Source organism: Branchiostoma floridae, chromosome 10 (assembly GCF_000003815.2).
Source record: "Branchiostoma floridae strain S238N-H82 chromosome 10, Bfl_VNyyK, whole genome shotgun sequence".
Classification (NCBI taxonomy): domain Eukaryota; kingdom Metazoa; phylum Chordata; class Leptocardii; order Amphioxiformes; family Branchiostomatidae; genus Branchiostoma; species Branchiostoma floridae.
Genome location: NC_049988.1, coordinates 8,930,595 through 8,944,994, shown reverse-complemented (window position 1 = coordinate 8,944,994; position 14,400 = coordinate 8,930,595). Strand labels below are relative to the sequence as shown.

Below are 14,400 nucleotides of genomic sequence, written 5' to 3'. Positions count from 1 at the left end.
TCACGGCACCGTGTAGGGGATGACTTAAGGACGCGATTGTAGCTTGGGCGTCAAGTTCCGGCCGTGCAAGCTTGGTATGGTTGGAAAGGTCCCTTAGCAAGGAATCGAAAGATGCAAACCGCAAAATGTTGTGATACTTCCTTCACGAGATATTCTTGAGCATATGGGCTCTATTTAGGCGCAACCGCTAGCTCCTTTTTTGTGTCACCGCTGGTCACGGCACCGGGTAGGGGGATGACTTAAGGACGCGATTGTAGCTTGGTCGTCAAGTTCCGGCCGTGCAAGCTTGGTATGGTTGAAAGGTCTCTTAGCAAGGAATCGAAAGATGCAAACCGCAAAATGTTGTGATACTTCCTTCTCGAGATATTCTTGAGCATATGGGCTCTGTTTAGGCGCAACCGCTAGCTCCTTTTTTTTGAACACCGCTGGTCACGGCCCGGGTGATGATGGCTGTTTCTTCGTATCCGAAGATCAATGGTAGGCAGACAAGGTTGATTAGACGACCAGTCCGCCTGGCCTGCACGTGACTTTTTTTTTTTAAGGTGAAGGAAGGGTGTGCACTTCCTTCTCCACCCTCTCGTCTACTGGCGCACTAAGTCCTACAGGGACAGAACTGTTTTGCCACGTAAGACGGCCCCAGCAGATGCAGGTTTTATTATTTGGAGTTTCCATCTCCTAGGAGGACTTCCGACCAAGGATGCAAGGGGTTCCTACTACCCCTGACTCGTGTGTCATGGTGGGTGCGTCATGCCCGAACATGCCCCTATGGCCTGTCACCACAACAAAGGCCTGTCACTGCCACTAGCCGCAGCTATGTACTCATTTACACCTGAGTTAGGTGAGGAAAGTCGTGTAAAGTGCCTTTCCCAAGGGCACAAGATCGGTGACACGGCAAGCGGATTTGAACCCGGGACCTCTCGGGCCTGAGACCAACGCGCTCCCGATCGTGCCACGCGGCCCGGGTAGGGGGATGACTTAAGGACGCGATTGTTGCTTGGGCGTCAAGTTCCGGCCGTGCAAGCTTGGTATGGTTGGAAAGGTACCTTAGCAAGGAATCGAAAGATGCAAACCGCAAAATGTTGTGATACTTCCTTCTCGAGATATTCTTGAGCATATGGGCTCTATTTAGGCGCAACCGCTAGCTCCTTTTTTGGAACACCGCTTTTCACGGCACCGGGTAGGGGGATGACTTAAGGACGCGATTGAAGCTTGGGCTTCAAGTTCCGGCCATGCAAGCTTGGTATGGTTGGAAAGGTACCTTAGCAAGGAATCGAAAGATGCAAACCGCAAAATGTTGTGATACTTCCTTCTCGAGATATTTTTGAGCATATGGGCTCTATTTAGGCGCAACCGCTAGCTCCTTTTTTTGGAACACCGCTGGTCACGGCACCGGGTAGGGGGATGACTTAAGGACGCGATTGTAGCTTGGGCGTCAAGTTCCGGCCGTGCAAGATTGGTATGGTTGGAAAGGTATCTTAGTAAGGAATCGAAAGATGCAAACCGCAAAATGTTGTGATACTTCCTTCTCGAGATATTCTTGAGCATATGGGCTCTATTTAGGCGCAACCGCTAGCTCCTTTTTTGGAACACCGCTTTTCACGGCACCGGGTAGGGGGATGACTTAAGGACGCTATTGTAGCTTGGGCTTCAAGTTCCGGCCGTGCAAGCTTGGTATGGTTGGAAAGGTACCTTAGCAAGGAATCGAAAGATGCAAACCGCAAAATGTTGTGATAATTCCTTCTCGAGATATTCTTGAGCATATGGGCTCTGTTTAGGCGCAACCGCTAGCTCCTTTTTTTGGAACACCGCTGGTCACGGCACCGGGTAGGGGGATGAAAATACCTTAGGATTAATTAGATACTGACTTTTTATTTTTCCAACATGTGTGTATTGCATATATAATCTAATGTATATCTGTCTTGCTAAGAAATGTCAAACAGTCTTAATCTTTTTCACCATCTTATATGATAATCGCAATTTTGAGTAATTAGTAAATACAGTCCGCAATAATCCGTTGATCAGAGGTTGGTCGCTGGGTAGTAATGGTCGTTTTTTGTTTGTTTGGGAGTCTGCCAGTAAAAATCCCGACCACTGCTACATAACCCGCGACCAATTCTCTGCTTGGAGAATAGTCAATGCTAACAATAACTGTGCCGCCAAAAAATACTTTCTTTTCATACATGCAAAATAAAATGTACAGTGATGCCGTGCTCAAGCGATATTATTATGTAAGCAGCACCATTGGATACTGCAGCTCACATCACAAGCATGCGCAACTGCTAACGTTATATATAACGTTAACGTTATTACTGTACATATAACGTTACCTAACAACATATACACGTAGAGTCACTTTTGACAAAGTAAGAATTTTTGACATAGAACCAGGCTTCTCCTTTTGCAAGAGAGCTAAAAGGAGCCACTTGTATCAGATCTTTACAACCATCTCTCAACGAGGCGAGACTCCTCAATTTTCCTCAACTTGTGATCGTATTGTCCTCTGATGGGATGACTTCTTTGTTGAGTTCGAGGTAAAACCCTGGTGGATTATATCGTGCATGTCATGCACTTAAACACAGGCGTTTCATAGTCAAAGAAGGGAAACTGACTTGACGAATACGGCTAAAACTACCATGATGAAAACAAATGTGAAACGGAAGGAGGAAATTAAGGAGAGACAGTTCGTTGGAATTGACGAAATTTGATTCCTTCCAAAAAATTCTAGACTTTTTTGTTATATTGTTTTCCAGTGACTTAGCCCCTCAGTGAAGTATTAGATAGTCTGGTCTCCCACACAAATCAGTTCGTCATAGGAGACTCGGCTAACATACAGCGACAATATTTGGATCAGAAAACACTGAATTGGCGCAAGGTCTGATGGGATCGAAGTCATGAAAAGTGTCGTTCGTCTAACGCGTCTGTAAGACGGATGTATAAATATTCTGAGGTAAAAGTTACTTTAATGTCCTTATCTAGTGTTATTTTTACGTCATGTTGTTATCATCCACACAAGCATTGTCTTAATAACATCCTTCAGCCACTCTTGAATGACAGAATCTTACATTTATGTTGGTGTTTCCAAGCATTTGATACCGTGATTGTGTTAAAAATGTGCCGACAGTCTCCTACTTTTCTACTCGACAAGTCCGAGTAAGGTGTAGAGAGGTAAATGTTTGGAATGTTATAACGTTACAGATATTGGAGGATTTCACCACGCTGTCAAACCTTAGAATTGATAAATGGTATTTTGAAATGAGGCAAGAAGACATTTTGTATGTCACCCATCCCTTTGGAATGTTCCGGTCAAAGGTCAGGTTTTTGGCGGCAGTTGTGAAGAAGATCGCCTGATGACAGTGAGACACAAATGTGTGCTTTTGATGTATGAATATCTACGTATCATAATACCTGTACGGCACTACAGGGAAGTCTGACTTGCATGTAATATCCTAAATCCAGGTTTGGTTGCTGTTAGGGGATTTGAGACAGTCATAAATTCTTGTAGCTACCGGGTAAGTTGAATTGTTGGAATGTTTGAATTTCAACCTCTTTCCTCCTTTTTCTCACCTTCAACAAGAAACTTATGTTTTTTTTGTAGTGTATACATATATATGTGTGTGTGTGTGTGTGTGTGAGTGTATTTTATATCATGCATACAAAAGTATCTGCATCTGCATAGGGGTTCCCCCAAATAGCTGAGGCTCCCGGGTTAGGGCGGGCAGGGTATTCAACTCGGGAATTGTGCGCGGAAAAAATGAGTTTTTGTAAATGTCTGTACGTGCGAATATGGGTTGGAATTTGTAGTCGTGACTACCCTGGGTGCGCCCTTTGGCAGGCTTGAGAATATTACTGGCATCTATATTAATATTATTATTAACTACTTTATAGAAAAAGGTGAGGCTGGCGTTCCTCCTCCTTTCGGAGAGAGGGCGCCACTGCAGGTCAGTGACATGCATACAAAAGTAGGATTTATAAAAAAAGCAAACTTAGGGCCATCTTGTTATGTAGTTTGTTTATATGGACACATTTATTTGGCATGTGGGTTGGTCATGATGAGACATTGACATGATCTGATTAGAGTTTGAGCCTCCTAGCGACATGTTATGATACTGCAACTTGGAACTTCCGATATTTTGATTTTGGACATGTGGTGGTCAGGATTTTGTGTGGAAGATTGATCGTAGGGCAGAGAGTAAGTGGTGTAGGTTTGGACCCCGTACCTAAGTTTTTGTACTATTGGAAGAATGTTGCTGTGACTAACTGAGATTTCCCACTCCCACACAAATAAGATATAAACTTAGGGAAGGTGGACCGAGGTGTACAGAGAGGTGTAGACAGATACCGCCATGCCACAGATCAAGGAGTGGACAGAAGAGATCTTCGCTCAGCTGAGGAGTCAAAGTATAACTCTCAGGTCCAAAGGTAAAACAGCTTTATGAATGAGGCTTAGCAAGCATTTTACTAATTATAAACAAAGAGCAACACCCCAAGCACGTTAAAGAACTCGCCACATGTGCGAACATCCACCCGAGCGGATCAAACCATTCCGGCCAAAATAGGGGTTGGGAATCTCCCGAGCAGCCCTCGTAACCCCTGCTTCGCCTATTGGTTCAGTTAGTCCTCACTCATAGTGAGCAATTGGGCTGGTCTCAATCATGATGTTTCTGACCTAGGGCGAAGAGTTGCTGTTACAGTTCCAATCATGTAACCCGTAACCTTGAGTGGCCTTCATGGCCTTGTTACGTGGTGACCATTGAGTAAAAAAAAAAAAAGTTATGTCACTTATAAATGTGGATTCGAAAGGCAAGCTTTCTCATTTATCCCATTTTGCTAATTATGATAACATTACAATGTACCAGCACAAAACCATTTTTTTCTTGTTGGACTGGTCTCCCAAAAAAATTGGACCTGAAAAAATCGGTGAATGGGATTTTGGACAGAGACTCTGAGTAAAAAATTACCAGATTATATTGCCAGGGGTTACATGAAAAAAGTTGTCAGCTCAGTCAAACAGTCTCATAAATCAGTTGATTCCTTCTTAATTCGATGTTCTTATGTTGGTCAGGACCTGTTTACTGTGAGGACAGTAGGAGGCAAAAAGCAGGTACAGAGGAAAATGCTGATGAAGAGTCAGACAGTTCACATGAGCAGGAGAATCAGTCAGATGATTCACTGAAAGAAGAGACAAGAATTCAGGTACCTCTCTGTTTTGAGTAGAACTGACTCACCACTGAAATATTGTGCTTTTTAGCTGCTCATAAATAGTGCTGAGAATGCGATGCAAAAAATTATGATTGATGGCAAAGGATAGCAATATGTATGTAGTTTTTGACATTGCATCATGATTAACAGAATGCTACTCTTGAAATTACAGACCTTACAATGCCAAAAAAATGGGCTTTTTGTTTTCCTCTGTTTTGAAAGATGATGTGAAACCCCACTTGTCTGGAATCCGATATTGCTCTAATTCCCACAAATCAATCAAAGTCAAAAAAAATACTGTATATATCATTCCTTACTAGTGTAGGAAAGTTTGGCAGTCAAACAATATTTCTGTGAAAATGATGACAATCTAGTATGTTCATAATAAGGATGATAACATATTTTGCTGCTCTATTTCCTCTTCAGCTGGAAGATGAGGCATGGATACAATGTGACAAATGCTCCAAATGGAGGAGGGTTACAAAGCAGGTGGCAGCTGAGTATGCAGACAAGGACTGGCTGTGTAGTCTGAATACTGATTCTAAACATAACAAGTTAGGATCATCTTTAGATCAGGTTTATGGTTTAAATTCAAATGGCAGATATCTGCATCATCAAAAATCTAAGTACCAAATTTGGCACCAGTTTAGAATTATATTGGCCTCTAAATAATAGTAATAATACTAATATTTTGTTTTGTGACTGAGAAAAAGATTTATAGTGGGGATTGTATAAATGATTGAAGCTGTATATTTTGTTGTATCTATATGATTGTGTGAATTATATACATGTAGTGGAGTGGTTTCTTTTCCTGAATGGTAGAAATAGTCAAATCATGTATAAAGGTGGCTTTTGGTCTCTCTCCACAGCTGTACTGATTTGGAGGAAACCCATGATGAGAGGAAAGCACGGAAGTACGGGCTGCGGTATGTGCTAAGTGAGATTGCCGTGGGAAGTCTTGTCTGGGCACGTCTAGATGGCTTTGCCAGGTAAGTTTTGAAGGTGCTTAGCCATATTAAAGAAATGTTGTTGTATACTAGTACTTAGTAGCTTACAACGTATACCCCCATGCAGACCCTCTTTTCAGACTGGACAGGGTTTTCCGCATTCCGGACTGGACAGGTTTTTCCGAAAACCCTTAGGACTGTGGGCTTTGATCTACTCACACTTTGAAGGACCCCTAGTATTTTTGATGAATATGATGGGTTCTTTAACATGCTCGAGGTATGACCATGAACCATGGGACATCCATTAAATGTTTAATGCGAGGGAAGCTGAAGCTTGTGTGGAAAGTCAGGTTAAGTTCCTTTCTCAAGGGCACAAGATTAGTGGCATGTTAACCGATTCGAACCATTTTGGGTTCCTTCTGTTATGCCACGCAACCCCACTAATGTTTGGGGATTTACAAATCAAACTGTACAATCAGACTGTAGACTCCAGTATGAATTGATGGGTGCCTGTCATGTTTAGGGTGTGAATCTTATTTATGTATTATGTTTAAAAAATGCTATTCAGGCTGCCATCTCCTGGTGTGTATGTCTGCTATGTTGAATATTAATAAAGAATTGAATTGAGAACTTATTCCGTTTTGTTTTCCCAGGTGGCCAGCTGTACTGTCCCCAGACCCAGAGAGTGGTGAGCACACCGAGGTGGATGAAGACGGGGACGTCACCTGGTACCATGTGGAGTTTCTGGGCCCTAAACACTCTCACAGCTGGTGCACCTACAATAGGGTCGAGGTGTACAGCAAGACAGATGCTACAACAAATATTGCACAGGTTTGACTTTTCATTATAGTAAAGAGAAATTTATATTCCTGACAGCTTTTGATAAACCAACTCTAACCAACCATACAGCTAGCTACATTTATGCAATTACCAAGAAGCGAGAGAAAGTTGAATGTAATAGAATAGATTAGACGCATATCTGCATTTATAGATGTGTATGATTGTATATATATGATTCTTACCATCTGACTTGTACTTAGCCCAGTGGGGCAAAAATGTGCAATAAAGGTCTTCATTCATTCTTCATTCATTAACACAGTTAATCTTAAACCCAGGGAGAAAAGCGTGCTCTGTCAACGCTCTGTCTGGCTCAGGTGACGATTACAACTGGGCAATCTCACCGAGCAAGCAGGGGCGTACCATTGTTCTATACAAGACTAAAGGAGTCTTCACTGTTTGTATCTTGCATGGACTGTTGTTTCTATTAGAATAGGTCAAGACAAAATGTGAAATTCAGCTCATTTATATCCAATTACATAGGTTGGCCCAGGTTGGACCATCCTTTCACCATTGTTGGTGGATAAGAAAGATGCCTTGACAATTCAGGATCAGTACCAAATGTTTAAGATTCATGGTAAAGGTGTCCTTGCATTTCAAATTTGAAAGATATCTTTCAGTTTATTTTTGGAAAAGATTGGTAAAGGAGTAGATAAGAAGAATGTTTTTGAAGTGCTGATAAAAGTGGTCTGGAAGAGCTATACAACTATCTTTCTAATGTTTTTATGTGAGATATGATAACTATGTTATACAGGTTGCAAAGTCAAGGACAAAGAAGAAAGGAAGAAGGTATCCCCGCGTGATAGCCCCCAAAACAAGCTCAGCTCTGCAACAGAAGAATTTGAACACTGCTATCAAGGAAGCCGACCATCTGATGAGCCTTACAAACAAGCAGAGACTACAAAAATGCCAGTTTCTGTGGTCACCGAGGACTAGGGGTGATTCAGATGAGGACAGCTCAAAAGGTAAATCCACTGTTGTTGTTTCACACAGCAAAATATCTAAGCAGTTTTGTTACGTGTATTTATACAAATTGTTCATATTAACAGTTTTTTTCCTTCTTAGCTTATTATATGAAATTTTATAATAGATTTTGTTACACACCCTTATGTTGTCTTTTCGAAAACTTTACTTCAGGTTGATGCGTTTGTGTAAAGGCAGCCCTCATTTTTCAATCAATTAGAGTGGCTTTACAATTTCAGGTTACAGAGTCAAGAGCAGCCCAGTTGTGGACTCCAATTGTTGTAAAAAAATATCAAAGGACAAGAGGAACACAGGCAAGAAAGGAACCATCAAACGCTCAGGTTCAACAACAAACAGGCAGACTGAGGATGCTGACAGGAGCAGCAATAAGCACAAGAACATGCAGGCATCAGGCACTGGGGTGCAGTGTTCTGCTTCTTCAGCTCTAGTGAGTTTGGTATATGTATGTATTTACATGTATGTCTAAAATGATATACAGTCAAACCTGTAGTAGCGGCCACCTTTGCATAGCGACCATCTGGCCACTGCGGTCAGTTTTTGTCGGTCCCTTGGATTTTTCCCATTGACCTATAGACATTAAGAAATAGTCTATAGCGGCCACCTGTCCAACGCGGCCACGGCAATATGATTTTCGGTCCCAGCATTTCAGCATTTTCTCTATAGTGGCGACCTGTGTATAATGAATGCATTTCTCCAGTCCCTTAAGTGGCCACTATATACAGGTTTGACTGCATATCATGGCCACTATATACAGGTTTGACTGTAAAACCACTCTGAATATTTCTGCATTTACAGATAGATGCACCATACATGAGGCATGGAAGTAAAATTATACTCTTTCTCTTTTTTTAGCCTCCTGATCTTGGCTCATGCACAGAGAAGGACTTTAGTATGATGGTGAGTGCTTTCATGACATCACATGGCAAGCATGTCAGCTCACCACCAGTGTGGAACGGGTCAAAGGTCAGCCTGTACCAACTCTTCACAGCTGTCATGGAGAAGGGAGGTTACAGCCAGGTCAGTGTGCGACTCAGGAAAAGCCTCTTGAATTAAAGGAGTCCTAAACACAAGAGAGTGTTATTTCCTGATAGAGCTGATGAATTTTAGGAACTAAAAAATGCATACTTCTTCAAATTATACAACAAAGTACCCACTAGTTTCACATACATGAAAAAAAAATTCAGTATTGTGCTAAACTCCCTAAGTACTCTTTAATTAAATCAAGTAGTGTCAGCCTATGTGACAAGGCCCCTCATTTATGCCGAAAAAAAATGCACGATGAAGGAAGTGTCTATACGTCAGAAATACATGGGAGGGGTCTGCATGGGTTTAGTGAGTGTTATATTGTTATACAAACACATGTTGCATATTTCACCGCAAGTGAAATTATGCAAAAAGTTTGCTGATTGTGTTTTCATTGGTACACTCTCTTCTATAGTTTGGGACTCCTTTGTAAGTTTGTAATGGTAAACATCCTGCTCCAGTGACATTTCATAAAATGTGGCATAAGTGTTTAGGGTTGGCCTGAGGTTGTCCAATCCCACTTTCCTTCATGAAAAGCCTCTTTAAAAAAGTTTTTAATGGGAAACATGCTGCTCCAGAGACTTTTATGAACATGTGGCGTAAGTGGGTGTGGTTGACTTGAGGTTATACACTCACATTTACCCTCATGAAAAGCCTCTTGTTAGACATATGGGTAGATTAGCTACCTCTGCCATGAAAACTCTGAGTTTACAGTTTTATGTACAGTTGTTAGTTTGTGCACAGTACAGGCTAACTGAAAAAAAAATTAAGTATGAGGGTATATTCTGAGTCATGATTTTATTAGATTTTCCGTAGGTAAAGTTTTGTATTTACAGGACTGCAAAAGACTTGCCTCCATAATGGATATAAACTAAAATCTATTAGGTGACATGATAAGAAGGATAATCTGTAGTGTATACATGTTGCTGTCTTTGTCTTGACGTCAGCTGTCCAAGAGAGGCAAGGCAGGAGGATGGGCAGGAATCTACAGGTTACTAACCAAATGCAGCATGAGTTCTCATGGAGGACAGGCAGCAAAGAAGTACTATGAAAGGTTAGCTTTTTAGCTATGTGCAAAACAACTGACTTTACTTGTAAAGTTTAAGCTTTGTTCCAACGCACAGAAAGGAACTCGCTATAAATTTCAGTCAAACTTGTCGACCTTCTTTAGATGTCTGATTTGCTTCAGTGACATCCTGGAAGTCGGGAAATGACTTTAGCAGCTGAAATTTACAGTGGAACAAAGCTTAGATTTTACAACTATGCATTCTACCAACACAGTTACGCTTTCATTTGAACAACTGACTTCTTTCCTTTTGAGACCAACCTATAAGATGTCTTAAATTGACTTCAGGGTGGTTACTACCACTCCATGAAAATACTGGTGTTCATTTGCATCTATAGCCTCATTTGGTTTTGCCAGTTATATTGTCATATTTGAATTATGTCCAAAAGTGGTCCTAAATAAATACAAAGCAACCCATATTTAGGTAAAAAGAAGGAAATAATGCTGACTTGGTTGCTGTCCTTAGTGCTGAAAGTTGTTTTGATGCCATCCGTTGATTCATAATTTTTGGTCTGGGATGTTGGAAGCTTATGTAATGACAAGGGTTTTTCTCTTTTGTGCAGGGTTTGCATGCTTTGTGTTTTAGCAGTTTTATCATCAGTTAATTCCATTCTATTCATTTGGAAGCTCAGGATATCACAATAGGAACAATGCTGTAACTTGTGACTTGCAGGATTGAAACACTAGTTTTGTCCAGATTCAACAGGTCCAAAGTAGGTCCAAAGTCCTACAGGAAGGCAGGAAATCATGTATACTCAGAATCAGCAAGTAACAATGAAAGTAACTAAACATTCATTAAGCTCTAAATATTCCACACAGGTATGAGACTTTGATTTTGTTGGTCACTGATAACTGCTGCTTTCTTTTCTAGGAATCTACTTCCATATGAGATGTTTCTGAATGGCTGCTCTGTGGAGGAGATACAACAGGTCATGAAGAAGCCACCTTGCTACTCAAACAACACTTTTTCTCCAACCACCGAGCAACATTTGATGGGAGACGATCACCCTGAAGACACTCTTGGTATGTTCATTGGAAGTACAAACTTTATGTGGCCAGAATCATAACATTTATATTCAAGAAAACATTGGGTTTTGTATTATTTACAGTGAAGAACTGACACCCCCATGAATGAATTGAAGTAAAAATGAAAATTGACTATCAAAATGAATATGGTTAATCATCTTAATTCGATTTACATAGCTGTATTTTAAATATTGAGCTTTCTTTTAAATCTAGCATATCATTTATGTCATTTATATCATTATGTTTCAGATGAAGAAATGCTTAAGATGGAAGATATGGAGAACATTCTTATCAGTCTGGATGAAAGCATTGAGACAGGAATGTATGATGCCAAGTCTGATAAAGGTAATGTATCTTCTGAAATTTAAATTGTTCTGTAATCCTCTTTATGCAGATGCTGTATTGTTTAAGGACAGATATATGTAGAAGAATACCGGCCCTTAGTTGCTAAGTTGGATGAAATTGCACTTATAGCTGGCCACCCAACCTCTGCAGGCCCCTGACAGTGGAGTTTGTATTACATGTGAGCAACACTGCAACAGTATCTACTCTTTATGTAATATGTGTAAGTGAGTAATATACTGTATTGTAAGAAATGACAAAAGAAAGATATTTCATATACCAAAACAACATAGGAAGCTATTTGACAAGTTAAACAGATTTTTTCTGTCCATTATTTGGTGGAACAAAAGGAAAGGTTCATTTCAAAGCATCTTTAAAAACAGATGTCATGAAACTCCACACACTATTAAAATGGACCATTACTGAAAATTTCTGAACAATACCATGTTGGAAAGTTTAATTCAATTCCCTGCAAACATTGACAAAAAATATGTAATAATATTGCTCCAGTCAATTTCTATCTTGTTCCATATACTACAGATTTATAAAATTCTTGTAAAGTGTACCAAATGTGCATTACAGGTAATATGACCCAGACAGGCTCAGCTCCCTTACTGAAGTTCTACTCCAACATGTATGAAGATGAAGCATCAGGAGACTATGAACTGGGCAGCAGCAATCTGATGGAGGTGGATGCTGACATGAGTTTCTTGCCTACTGTTGAAGGTATACTATGTAAATGTTGAAATTTTTGCAGTGATTTGATGTTCACAATTTTCATGGTAAGTTCCTCACTAGGGCTGGGTACCGGTACACCGTACCAGTTCAAAACGATTTTTTATTGGACCGGTACAGAAAAAACGGCTTGTAAAAATTTTTCCCATACATGTACCGAATTGGGTCCAGGTTCAGGTCCGGACCGGGACCCGATCCTTTGGACTTCAACCGGACATGGACCTGAACTTTCTGTACCGGTACCCACCCCTACTCAGTACTCCTCACCATGAACATTTAACCACTGCAGAAAAGTGAGTGAAGTGAAACATGGCCAAACATTACGTTTTTGCTGTGGTTAGAGAAGTGAAACATGGTTGAACATTGCATGTTTTTACTTCTGCCTGTATGCCTAGTGGGAGTGCCAGCAGCGGAGGTTGAAAGACACGAGGCTTGCATGATGGAAGAACTGGAAGCCATGCAGGTAGATCTGGATGAACTGAACACCAGCCTTGGCCAGGAGCTCCTTCAGCTGTAGTTTGTGGGGACTAGGTATGTAGTTTTTCTTGTGGCAAGTTTGTTACCCCATGAAATAGACCATTTTTTTCCGGTTTGTCTTGATATGTCTTCAAATTTGTTCCCACTATCCCGGGTCCAAGGTTGTTCCTGGACTGAGTTGTATAAGAAATTGGTTTGGCACATACAGCCAGGGCTACGCAACTATTCCGCCAGGCTATATAATTACAAAGGGCTGACTACTGGGGTACTTATACTACTGGGGGTATGGACAATACAGGGGGGTGGTGGATATGGACAATACCGGGGGTACGGATATTACTGGGCATATGGACACTACTGCGGGTATGGACACTACTAGGGGTATGGGTATTTCACAATATTTTCTTAGTTATGAGATCTTTGGTATCTTCTTGATACATGTACATGCACTTGAGTCAATTTCTCCCAGGACCAAGGACAAATCATAAGATAGCGCTTTTCCTGTGTTGGCGCGTGCTTGAAACATATCAATGGGTATCACATAATTTTGTGAGAGTGAAAGGAACAGAAATAGCAAGGAGATGGCTAATACTTTTACATGGAATGTTATTTCAGATTCTTGATAAATAAAAAATCATTTAATCTTCCTTTCATGATGACAATCTCAGGTATCATAGTTATTTTACCATCCTTTGTACAATGATTATTAGCTGAAGCAATATGCTTATAATTAGTCATCTCTTTTACTGGTTGTTTGCATGTATTTCAGAGGTGACAAAAGTATAAGGGTACCAAGCTCTGTGATCAAGGCCTTTCCTTGTGGGTACAAGCACATTGTTGTCAACTGAAGATCAAGTGGGTATTAATCATTACTGTCTGGAATATATAAAGTTCAGTTTGGTTATCTTTAATTCAAAATTGAACCCCTTGTGATATCTTATTTATAGCAGTGATAACATTGTGCCTTTCATATAGTGTACCGTACTTGAATTTTTAGGATTAGATGTTATAACAATTAGATATTTGACCGTATGATATTATCTTACGCAAGATACTATCGCAAATGCAATTGCATTTCTTACGTTACAGTTTACTTGATTTGACGTTGCCTAATTACGTGTAGTTACTTGCAATAATGATGTTTGAAAGCCATCTTTCTTTTTTATTGAAAGAAATAGGACATATGTTTTTACTTGGTTAAAGAGAGTTACCAGAGTGGTACACATGTATCATGTACTCACGATTTTGGAAGACTCATAATTTTGTTATAATTTGTTTTATACACGATTGACAGGTCTTTAAGCAATACAAGAATAGGCATTTCAGAGTTGCCTTTCAGAATGTCAATTTACTGCATGAGATGTTCAGCTTGTTATCATTTCAGAATGTCAATTTACTCCATGAGATGTTCAGCTTGTTATAATTTAGCATCTATCCTTCCTTTCTAAGGTTTATCATGTTATGTTCCATGTAAGTTCTGTTTATGGAAGTTAAGGACCGATTTATGGTATGGGTAAATTATGTAGTCATTGCTACCCACACATATATCAGTCTCTTACCATCTATTGGATATATAGACTTTACTGTACATTTGTACATATCATATTTGGTGTTCTGTATTTATATAAGTTAGTTGACACATGAAGAGGACAAGTTTTATTTTTGTATTGTCCTCTCAGTGTTCCTTTCTCATGAGTTTGGTAAGAAGGAAATACAGACCTGCCAAATTAAAGAACGAGTTGCATGCAGTGATCAATCGTTCAT

General features: G+C 40.2%; 1 protein-coding gene and 1 long non-coding RNA gene across 2 annotated transcripts in view; both read left to right on the top strand.

Annotated features, from left to right (window-relative positions):
• The window catches only part of LOC118424102, a 142,002-nt gene that overhangs the window by 84,101 nt on the left and 43,501 nt on the right, over positions 1 to 14,400 (top strand). The window lies entirely within an intron of this gene.
• On the top strand, positions 2,929 to 14,368 carry LOC118424032. Its single transcript, XM_035832463.1, has 15 exons — positions 2,929 to 2,947; positions 4,287 to 4,419; positions 5,063 to 5,193; positions 5,626 to 5,753; positions 6,069 to 6,188; positions 6,800 to 6,977; positions 7,738 to 7,948; positions 8,186 to 8,394; positions 8,820 to 8,984; positions 9,938 to 10,044; positions 10,928 to 11,079; positions 11,332 to 11,427; positions 12,007 to 12,150; positions 12,555 to 12,690; positions 13,406 to 14,368. The coding sequence occupies exons 2-14, from the start codon at positions 4,344 to 4,346 to the stop codon at positions 12,674 to 12,676; spliced, it is 1,839 nt and encodes a 612-aa protein (XP_035688356.1). The 5' UTR covers positions 2,929 to 2,947; positions 4,287 to 4,343; the 3' UTR covers positions 12,677 to 12,690; positions 13,406 to 14,368.